Raw genomic sequence first — 12,011 nt, forward strand, 5'->3', positions numbered from 1 at the left:
GGCATGAATAGGGTATCTAGATGGGATTTCTTAACACCAGAACTGTTGAGTACTGTGTGCAGTTCTGGTTGCCCTGTTATAGGAAGGGTGTTATTAAACTTGAGAGAGAGAGTTCAGAAAAGATTTACCAGGATGTTGCTGGGAAAGTAGGGTTTGAGGGACTTTTTTTTCCACTGGAGTGTGGGAGGTTGAGGGGTGACCTTATTGAGGTTTACAAAATCAGGAGGGGCATAGATAAGGTGAATAGCAAAAGTGTTTTCTCTAGGGTGGGAGACTCCAAAACTAGGGGGCATATTTTTAAGGTGAGAGGAGAAAGTATTAAAAAGGATAAACCGCAGAGTGGTTTTAGTGTGGAATGAACAGCCAGAGAAAGTAGTAGACGCAGGTACTGTTACAATGTTTAAAAGACATTTGGATAAGTACATGAACGGGCAAGGTTTGGAGGGATATGGGCCAAGCGCAGTCAGATGGGACTAGTTTAGTTTGGAAACATGGTCAGTGTGGACTAGTTAGACCGAAGGGTCTGTTTCCATGCTGTATGACTCTATGACATTGTAAACCACTTGGATGAATTAAATCATCACCTTTCAAGGAGTAGCTCAGAATGGGAAATAAATGTTGGGCAGCTAAATCAATAAGTCCTCTTATCAATAAATCAATAAGCGCTCACCTTCCCTATAGCATTTCCATAGTTGCTCAGACAGTGATAGGTTGATTTCTAAGTCTCCACTCCCCTTTTAAAATCATGATAACCTACAAAAAGGTTTTGATTTTGATCCAATTTAGACAACTTTGATTACCAAAGAAATGTCATCTGAGCTAAAAGACCAGAGCAAATTCCTCCTATGCTTTTTTTGGCACTCGATAACTATTCTGAAACAACAAATTCACACTGGCCCGCAGGTTTGTCCTGTTAACTTGATATCACAGGGTTGTGAATTTTGTACTAATCGATTATCCATTCCTCCTAATTAGCTGCAGCTCATTAACTCAAACCCATCTGCTGATGGACCCTCACTGTATTGAGAGTTTGGTGTGGCTCTCGACAGGACATACAACAGAATTGTAAATCTGTTGCAAGGAATAGTTTTATGCTTTTGGCCGCATGGTGTGCAGAGGAAGTCAGTTCTCCACATCTCTTTCTCTCTCACTAGGCTGAGTGGAGGGGAAGCTGGGAGGTCAGCAACAGTAAAGGGAGCAGCAGGTGATCCTCCTGACTAAGATGAATGTTAAAAGTGGCATAAAGTGATATCGGAACAAAACTAGATAAAGATAGAAGATCAAAGATAGGGCATTGGGAGTCTGAGTGGTGTTCAAATAAGCAGGCAAGAACGAAATTGAGCAGAGACAGTTGAATGGATGATCATGATCTTGGTGATAAACCTGTTCCAGAGATTGTCAGTGACCACTGAAGGACAGATTGGAGTGTGTCAGGGGAGCTGTGGAAGGAGATTCCTGCTGCTAACGTTAGGGGTTCTTTTTGCTCTCTAGGATGATCCTTGAGCAACTGTCATTTTGGGAGGGGACTGCAAGAACTAAGTCGCATTGGATGTGAACAGGGCGCACCTTCAAAATCTGTGGAACATGGAGGCCATATAAAAGAGTACAATTCTAAAGGAGATACAGAAACAAAAGGACTGGGTATATACATGTGCGTAAATTAAACAGGTCAGTTTAAGGAAGCAATTAATGCATACAGTATCTTAGGCTTTATTAATAGGGATACAGAGTACAAGAGAAAAGTAGCTCAGTTGAATTGTATAAGATACTAATTCAACTTCAACTGAGGCAGTGTGCTCAGTTCTAGAGGTAACAGAATTGGAATAGAAGCCATTGTGGGAAATGCCCTGTCCATGACAATGGCTACATGACAAGGCAGCCAAATGGAAACCAAAGTATTTCCAAGTTTCAGGAGTCAGAAAGAGTTAAAACTGCAACTAGGCAACACTAGCCCTGGGAAAGGGAGTGATGGCCTGTACCCAATTCTGCAGCATTTATGGGAGAGTACTGACAGCATAAGTGCAAGGTCACAGAATATTACAAAGGATGGCATAGCCTCACTTCTGAGGTTTTTAGCATAAGACTATCACACAGAGTTGATGGATTAACAGCTGTTTTACGTACACAAGGAATTTCACTGTTACCAATATACGTCTAAGATACCAAAAATACTTTATGTAGAGTAGGTGTTGATTCTTTATTTATATTGTTGAACTTTACGTACACAAGGTAAGAGGTTCCATAGTATCGTATTTGGCAGTGGCACCACTTCAGAACCACTGAAAGGCTAATAGCAGCTTCACATCAGTAGCAGTAATTGTGGAAGGAGCATTCATACAACTGACAGAATTCTAATCCAAAGAAGATGTCCATTATTCTGAATTGCAAATACCCATATATAATGGTTGAAACTATTGATCAAAAATACCAATGGCATTTTAGCTGTTACTGAAAAAGTATCACAAGAGCTGCACAAAAATAACAACGCACAATGTATCTTGCAACATTACAGCTGGTGATCAGTTAACACAGTTCACTGTTTATAATTAAATATAAAAAATATTCTGTAAAGCATCAGTGGCAGATTTAGATTTAGCTAAGTCACAACACAATGGGTCCTTTGTTATAATGTAGTGATGCAAGAGGCTGGTGAACTTCAAACGAGAGAATATCTGGTGACCACATAACCTGAATCGATCTCCTTAAATACCTAAATTGCTAGGTGACCAAACTAGCTTCGCCCCTTGGAGCTGATACACCGCAAGTACTGCTGGAAAACATAGGAAGCTAGATTTCCAACTTGAAATGAAAGACTCAGCGATACCATCCCTTCTGGTCAGTGATATCAGGCTGCTCCTACTCACAAGCCAAGCCAAAAAAACATCCTCAGCTGAATAAACACCAAGTTTATTAAACTATCCGTGGTAAAGCTAGCAGAAGTTACTTTGAAGTTGGACAGTTATTTTTAAACCGCCCAAAGACCTCCATCAAGTCCCAGAACGCTTTATTTATTTTTAAAAGGACCCAGTTCAAACAGGACATTTTCATTGTTCACTGGAAATAAACCATTTTCAGCGAACCCGTGGCAGTTTCAAAAGATCCATTTCGGCATTTTCTGGTGGGCAAGGATGACCTCTTGCCTGTGGGACATGCTCACACAGTCCCGATTCCTGCTTCTCAAGTCAGTGGGTGAACACTACTGCTGATATTTCTGTGACAAAGTGCGGCCGAGGCTTTTGGAGAAAAGAACTGACATTGTCACATTCAGCCACCAACCTTACAAAAGACAGGCTGACAGCGGTGTCATATTAATAATCCACCACCGTGACTTCCACCGCCCCCTCGCAAACTACACCTTCCCTCTCCAGCTTCACTTACCAGCTGCATGAGTTGTGCAGCACAGAGATGCACTTTCCAACCCTGGGCCTTGCAGACAATTCCTTTCTGATTGGCTATCTCCTGCAACGTGGGTTTCTTCTCCTCTGCCATCAAAACAGACAGAACACGTCAGAAAAGGCACCAGTCAAGGTTATTAGACAGCAAGATCAAACTGGAAGCAAAGGGAAATTTCCTGAACTTATTTTGGTTCTCGTCAGTGGAAGTGAAATCTTCTGGAATATTTGAAGCCAGATTAGAAGCATAGCCCTGCCATAGGGATATGTCGAATAGTCTCCAGCCCTCAAATCCTGCAAAATCTAAAACAGAAGCAGACTTCTGACCTTCTGAGCAGGTTTTTTTTCCACAATTTAGCTGATCTGCACAAAGTAAACTTGAAAGAAAGTGGGTCATTTCTGTATCATTTTACTTTGCCTGAAAGGATATACACATTACATGAAAGTAATAGTGAGTCATGCTCCTTTGGTTTAGCTCACTTGGTGCTCTCAAGCAGAAGGCTGACTGTTTAAATATGGATTTCTTATCCAAGTTGACAGTCCAGTAAAATCCTGAGGCTGCTGCATCACTGGAAGTGTATCATGTATTATTAAATATTAAGCCAAGTTGGTCTATTTTAGTGGTTCTAATGTATTTTCAAGATACCTTGATAATACTTATTCTGGCAAACAGCTCTCCCAAAGCTATCACCATCACCGAAACATTGACTAACTGGATATTTACCCAAGATTTATGGCTCTTGCAACGTGCAGAATACATACATTTGTGGGACGGTTACTATATGACAAGATTACATGACGTCTCAGAGCCTGTCAACTAGACATTAAACTTTGCTATTACTATTCCACCAATGGCAACTGTCAATTGACAAGTGTCCTTCAAATAAAAGACCATCAAAACCAACATTTTACAAAAATTATGGGATATGGGCTCTGCTGGCTAGACCAGCATTTATTGCCCATCCCTTACTGCATTGAAAGGGATGTGGAATCATGCAATAAGTACCATTCTTGCATGCAGAGGCAGTGGAGGATCATTGCAACAGAATAATGCAGTTCTTACTGGTGTTCAGTAGGGCCCAATAGTTGGAGGAGGCAGTGGACTAGCAATCCATAACAGCCAGGCTAATGCTCTTAGGACTTGGGTCAGAATGCTACCATGGTAGAGGATGAATATGAACACAATAAAAATCTGTAAATAGCAGGTGGCCTAATGATCATGTAGCTATGTCAGTAGCTGTAAAAATCCATTTAGTTCACTAATGACCTTCAAGGAAGGAAATCTGCCATTCTTACTTGATCTGCTTATGTGACTCCAGACCTACAACAATGTGGCGGACTCTTAACTGCCCGCTGGGCAATTCATGACGAGTAATAAATGCTGACGTCCAATAATGTTTTTTAAGAAAGTTTCTATTGCAAACAGTTTACTTAAAATCTACTGTTTATATTATTATTATATTATCATGCACTAGATTATTATTATATTATAATGATATTATTATTTTTATTATTATATTATCATGCACTAGATACAGGATAGACGCACAAAGCACCTCGGCTGTGTACGTGTACATTGACGAAATAACCTTTCTTAAGAACACACGATGTTAGACAGCTTGATAAACTCTGTTCCAAACAGAAACCCATTTGATTTAGAAACATTCACTGTTCATATGGGTCCCTTCAGTCAGACATAGCAGGAATGAAAAATAAAACTGACCTTTGACTTTCACATCACTGTATCTCTGGAAATGATGGTAAGCTGCCTTCCAAGGGTTCCTGTAATGACGAAGCAACGTGACTGGGGGTCTAGGGCGTACAGGAACGTATCTCACACCCTCTTCATCTGCAACATAATATCAAGTTGGAATGAGGGGGTTGCAAAGGGTGAACAACAAACAATGCTGCAATCCCGATACACAGAAAACCTTAACCCACTATCCCAAAGCACATGGTCACAGATTCCACAAACACATGATACGACAATGCAGTGGGAACAAACGTGAAATTAGACAGACACAGGTGTACAGAGAAATATTGAGCTGCACTAGAACTGAAGGCATCCCCAGACAGTTGTAAGGTGTCAAATCACCTCTGACTGATTGAATTTTCAAACTGCTGATAACCAGGTCCTGACATTTATTACCCTACGTATTGAACTGTCTTCAAACATGCAGGGAGTAGAAAATTGCCAAGGAGATTTTATAGTTTACCTGTGAATGGGATCACACACTACAACTAAAAAACATTTTGAAGTCTCTGTGTAACTTTAATAAGTGACTTGAATAACCCTTCAAGTAAACCATTTGCCTGATTATTTTTATGGATGCTGAGACAATCAAATTAACAAGGACAAGCTCCATCATCAGGGGTGCAGACACCAGTCCTGCTCCAGGGTGGGGCAGAATGACCAGCGCCATTAACACCACTCCCCAGCTCCAGGGCGTAGAGACCAGCCCCACTCTGTACCTCCCCCATTCCCCCAGGGCTACAGACGCCAGCCCATTTCCATTAATCTTTCAGGCACAGAACTATTTTACCTATATATTCTTTGGGAGGCGATTTCCTTTTCTCTGCTTTAAGGAGTACCGGCTTGCTGGTGCTGTTCTTTTCTTCGTCTGTGCTGTTTGTTTCCATCATTTCGCTCTCTTCTGTGGAGATGACATGCTGCTGTTTGCGGGGTTTCTTCCGAGGGGATGCACCAGGCAGCAGTTCATTACCAGGAAGACCAAGGTTGTTCACCATTGGAGTCAGAGCAGCTGAGCTCACTGACATGGACTGTGACGACGAGACCGTAACTGGGATTAGGGAAGGAGAGGGAAGGGTGGTGAAAGAGTGAGGGGCAGAGAGGGAAGCAAAGGAAAAATGAACAAACACCTTCAAAAGAGACAACCATATGACCATTTACCACACTCTAAATGAAAGCAAACAAAATGCAGGATCCAAGCAATCTTTCCTAAGGCCCTGGCCACCCCATTCTAAAACATCAATAAATTCACTAGAATGAAATCTTTCGATTAAATGGGGAGGGGGGTGTTGGCTGCTCCCTCCCATGGCAACGCACCTGCCGCTTATTCAACAGTTTCACACAATTGCACGGCCAGCAGAAATGGACTATTGGAATCCAAATGCACTACAATACAATTTTCTCCGCTAATACTCCTCTCTCGAAGTCTATTAATTCACTTATTCTTCCTCAATTGATGCAGAATATTGCAATCATGTGTTTAAGAGTTCTTGTGCAAGTCTGCAAAGACAAATCAGTGGCAAGTGTGAACAACTCGACATTTACAAAAGGGCAGTCTTTTTTGACACTTTCCTGAGCCCTGATGCTTCCTGGCAGGCCACAGAATACTGACCTTTAAGCTACTTTAAGATGTCTCTCCTCTCCCACCTATACACCAGTTAAAAAGCATTAATGCACGCAATACCCAGGCGGCAGGAGAACTCAGTGCACTAGACAACTGTTCAAATGCATTTTCTAGCAAGTATTTGACTGAATGTGAACTAACATCCATGAGGAAGAGAACTTCACTTACCCGACACTGGCTGCAGTGTGTCCACAAGCTCGCTCTCTTGTTTGATTTTAGCCTCGGGTAATGCTGAGCTCATGGAGACAGGAACAGAAATGGCGACCGGCTGCGTTGGAGGAGCTACCACTGTGGCCATGGAGACTGAGCTTGAAGGCGTGGCAGAGACAGCCGCTGTAACAGTTGACAAGGCTGTAGGTTGAGCGTGAGGGGCTGCAGCTGCAATGAGGGTAGGGATTGGTGGCTGAGGCTGCTGGGAATTCGGCTGTCCCAGCACAGGCATTTGCTCCATACTCTGGCTGCTGACCGCCTCCATGGCAACAGCCACTGGCGCAGTCATGGAAACGTGGATTTCTGGTTTGGTTTTGGCACTGAAAAGGGGGGGGGGGGGGGGGGGAAAAATAACCGAATCAGATTAAAACATTGCAAAAGGAACATCATTTGGTTCTTATCCAGAAAGGATCAGCAATGGCACTGACGGTCACAGAAACACCGAGTCAGAGGGACGTGGATTTAAGCCGCCTTCCAAAAACCCAAGCACATAAATCTAGGCTGACACACCAGGGCAATATCGAGGGAGTGTGTTGCAGTATTTTAGATAAACCAAAGCCCTACCTGCCGTCTAAGAGGGACATAAAACATCCCATACCGTTATTTCAAAGACAACCAGGGGAGATTTGCCCATTGTCCTAATCGATACTTATTCCTCAATCAACATGACTGAACCAGAACATCTCGACAGATTGCTATTTGTGGGAGCTTGCTGTGCCCAAATTAGCTGTTGTATTTCTGACATTTCCAAGGCATTCAAAGTACTTAAGTATCTGTAAAGTGCTTCAAACATGCCCTGAGATTGTAAAATTAATGCAAATTTATTCTCTCTTTATCTATCGGGGTGCTGATGATCTAATGTCTTACTTGCATATCAAACATCAGTGTGCAGAATTCTGCCTGCATTAGGTCAGCACTCTATGGGTTGAAATTTACCCTGCACTCATTAACCTCATCATACGTAGTGAATCCTCTCACTAGAGCATCACTACAAATCCCATTGAAGACACACAGAAGCGGCCAAGCCTTATGATCTTACACAAGGTGCCGGCAACCTGTGCCTGCCCCTAATTTGATAACCTGTCAGGATCTGGTAAATGAGCAAGATAAAACCAGCTTCTTCAAACAGACTGTTTAATGCATGTCTGTCACTCGAGTCATTTCTTTACATTGTGCTGAAGTACTTCAATTGCCTTACAGGTACTGATCACAGCTCCAGGTTTCACCTTAACATTGCCTCCAAAGTCAGCAGCAGAAAATCCATATTCAAGTGTCTATTCTAATCAAAACAGAAATTTCTGGAAAAGCTCAGCAGGTCTGGCAGCATTTGTGGAGAGAAATCAGAGTTAACGCTTCGGGTTCAGTGACGCTTTTCCAGAACAGTTCAGATTTCTAGCATCCGCAGTTCTTTCATTTTGTTTTGTCTATTCAATCTCTTCCTTTCACCAGATCTCCTTGTTGAACTAGGGAGACACTGGTAACAGTCAAAATAGCCTAAGTCTTGACCAACAGGCCAGGCAGCATCAGAGGAGCAGGAAAGCTGATATTTCGGGTCGGGACCCTTCTTCTTTCCTATTATCTCTAAGTCTTGACTAGTTGGATAAACCTAATACATTGACTGTTACCAGTATTAAAAACCCAGGATCATCCAGAAGGTTTTGATATTTGGGCTGGATCATTAATCAGATTTATTTTCTCTCCCGTTACCAAGTCTTGACCAGGAATGCTCCTGAACCCAAGGGCCGAGACTAGCTCGGAATAATTATCTACCAAGAACAAGCACGACACCAAACAGTGGTCAAACTCGGAGATTTTCTTAGTCTAAAGGATTCTGACCATGCAGAGAATCCTCAGGATATTTATTATGAGGTGATCTGTTATGATACAGGAATGACCAACACTTCAGATACTTGTCTCTCTCAAACATTGGAGCAAAGAACCACAGACGTTGAAGATTTTAATTTAAAACATAAAATGCTGCAAACGTTCAGCAGCTGTGATGGAACCTGAGCTGTCAATGGCCTAAAACATTAAAACTGTTTCTGTCTCCACTGATACTGTCAGATCTGCTGAGTATTTGCCACATTTTCTGTACAAGATGCAAGAGCTTGAAAAACAGAAAAAGTGCACCCAAAAAAATTCCTTACCCAACTGGTCGTGGGGATCCTGATGCATTTCGCATTGTGCCATCTAGTCGAGGGCTTGTAGCCTCTGTTGGCTGTGGAGGAATGAGGCTTTTTCGGACAGCCAGGCTGCAAACAAAAAAAGAGCACAAAAAAGTGACAATATCTTGGTGAGCAAGATCATTGCTCGGTTATTTTAGGCAACACAATGTAAGCCAGGGGCCCTAATAATGAAGTGGTGATTAGAAGTGCAGTCGCAACTTAATGGCATTTCAAATGAAGTCCAGCTGAACAAACATACCGAAGGTCAGAGGGCCTCAGTAGAACATGAGACTCCAGGCAACCAGATCAGGTGTGTTGAAACCTGAACAAAATCATTGGCTCCAACATACCCAGACTAAGCGTGTGTGCACTAAACCAAAATTCATTGGCATCGCTTTCAGGACAACTGATCTGCCTAACAAGTCAGATAAAAATCTTTTCAAAACAACCACATCAACCAACCTGCATAAAACTTTAACAATGGCACTTAGTTGAGTTTGTTTTGGCTAGGGGAAACTTATTTATTGGTTGTGGCTTAGAAATCTGCTGCATGGGAACTACTTTCAGATGTGTGAGGTATTGACAGCATATGGATTATTTGAGACTGAACAGCATTTCCAACGTTGGGAATGTCAGTTCAGTTGCTATATTGAGACCAGCAACCACAGAATTGCCACCCCCCCAGGATCCTCGAGAAGGTTTCTACACTCGGATTGGGTGATTTCAGATTTATGTTCTCTCTCATCTCTTAAAACGTACTGACATTACAGAAATATGATGCTCAATGCACATTAGTCAGGATTGACTACACGTCCTTAAGCATCTGATAGTTTTCCTTCAGCCTAACTTCAAATCACAACTCCCCTGCAATCTCTGTCCCTATTGAGCTGACCAAGTATAACCAGCTTTTTAATCTCTCTTACCCATCAGAGGCAGGCTTCTTACGCAGAATGCTGGGCCGTGGAGACGATCCCTGTGCTGGCGCAGTCGAACTGCTGCTCTGAGTGTGGGTCTGGATCACCGTGGTCACAGCAGGGGTTGCATTGAAAGTGCTGATAGGATTTGCTACTATGGTGGCTCCATCTGTTAGCACCACTGCTGAGAAACAGGCACAGGTAAGTAGTAACAGACTTGCAAATCCAACACACGCCAAGCTCAGGGACATTTGACATTTTAGCTAAAAAGAGCAATTGGTATTAAACAAGTCCCACAAAACAAAAAGGGGAAACGCAGCAGGATGATTCAAGGATCACACTATGAAAGGGTGAAGTCCTCATCATTTGAACCCTGAAGCTGTTTTACACCTATATCCCATACAACAGTAATTACTGTCCAATTTGCTGTTTGTGCAATGAGAACACCATTCCCCATCTCCACTGCTCAGTATTTTGTGAAGTGATCCTGGGCAGCAGGTCCTTGGCCATAGGTAGAAGCAGAGCACCATGTATCTGATCAATTCACAATGGAGAGTGCAAGTGCTCTCTATTCAACTACCTGTGACCCTCTTGGCAACGTCATCGAAACTTTTCCATTTCTACGTCTCTTTCTACAATGTCCCAAAAGCAATTACAACAAATGATCCCTCTTTTCAACTGGAGTCACTGGGGTAAATTGGGAAATGTGGCTGCCAATACACACAGAATCCCAGAATGTGATAATGTCAGGATAAACAGCTTTAGTAATTTTTTTGCAAGCTAAATATTTCCCATAGTGCTGAAGTGAGAGAGAAACCACACTCCATGACTTCAAATTAGTGCCATCAGATTGTTTACGTCCACACGTGAGGCAGACAGGGCCTTGAGAGATAGCACTTCAGATAGTCCAGTATTTCTTTACTCATGCCCTGAGCGTTCCCCAGACTTTGTGTTCCTGCTTTGAGTGGGACTTGAATCTCACTTCTAACGTAACCACAAGTGACAACATTTAGTTCCCTAATGCACTAATGATACCCACCAGCACCACTCTCAAGTCCTCTAATATCTGTCAGACTTACAGGTAGTAGGAACTGCAGATGCTGGAGAATCTGAGATAACAAGGTGTAGAGCTGGATGAACACAGGAGGCCAAGCAGCGTCAGAGAAGCAGGAAGGCTGACGTATTGGGCCTAGACCCTTGTTCAGAAGGGTTTTTCTGATGAAGGGTCCAGGCCCAAAACGTCAGCCTTCCTGCTCCTAGGCCTCCTGTGTTCATCCAGCTCTACACCTTGTTATATCTGTCAGGCTGCCTGGTCAACATTCAGTTTCGGGATTAGGCAGAATTCTTTTCAAGCGAAGCGTTGCTGTCTGACCCTACCACAAACACTGTTCGCTCATCATTGTTTCAGCATCATCAATTTATAGCCATGACTTCAGCTAGTTAGGTTCCAAGTTCCACAGTTTCCTTCCTTAACCTTTCCACCTTTGTGTCTTTTTCTCCTTTAGGATCCCCTATTACACATATCTCTGCCCAAGGAGATCGTCACCCGCCCAATGCCCCCTTTTCCCGGCAATTTTGTCTGACAACTTTCTCCTGTGAAGTGTGGCATTTTACAACATTAAAGTCACTGAATAAACTACAGGTTTTCCACCTGGATTATCAGACCAGTAACATAGGCTCTGCCAGACAACAGATAAAATTTATTAATCCTTCCTTATAATTAAAATTATTAGGAACACATAAATGAGCTATAATATGCCTCCAGGCAGCTAGGGCTAAGCTCAAATAGCCAGGCCAAATAAATTACACAAAATAATAAGACAAATCACAAGAATCAGAATTGCACAGCACAGGAAACACCCATTTGCAAATTTGTTGGAAAAGCCCAGCAGGTCTGGCAGCATCCGTGAAGGAAATAACAGAGTTAACGTTTCGGGTCCGGTGACCCTTCCTCAG

General features: G+C 42.6%; 1 protein-coding gene across 1 annotated transcript in view; it reads right to left on the reverse strand.

Moving 5' to 3' along the window:
* The window catches only part of LOC109922434 (histone deacetylase complex subunit SAP130), a gene marked incomplete at its 5' end in the record, with an annotated part of 21,956 nt that overhangs the window by 4,953 nt on the left and 4,992 nt on the right, over positions 1–12,011 (reverse strand). Inside the window, 6 exons of the mRNA XM_048593490.1 lie at positions 3,379–3,482; positions 5,116–5,241; positions 5,936–6,193; positions 6,935–7,296; positions 9,124–9,228; positions 10,065–10,239. Coding sequence (XP_048449447.1) covers positions 3,379–3,482; positions 5,116–5,241; positions 5,936–6,193; positions 6,935–7,296; positions 9,124–9,228; positions 10,065–10,239 — 1,130 coding nt within the window. The remainder of the gene's footprint in view (positions 1–3,378; positions 3,483–5,115; positions 5,242–5,935; positions 6,194–6,934; positions 7,297–9,123; positions 9,229–10,064; positions 10,240–12,011) is intronic.

The sequence above is a fragment of the Rhincodon typus genome, unplaced genomic scaffold (genome assembly GCF_021869965.1).
Source record: "Rhincodon typus isolate 14 unplaced genomic scaffold, sRhiTyp1.1 hic_rhity00002945, whole genome shotgun sequence".
Classification (NCBI taxonomy): domain Eukaryota; kingdom Metazoa; phylum Chordata; class Chondrichthyes; order Orectolobiformes; family Rhincodontidae; genus Rhincodon; species Rhincodon typus.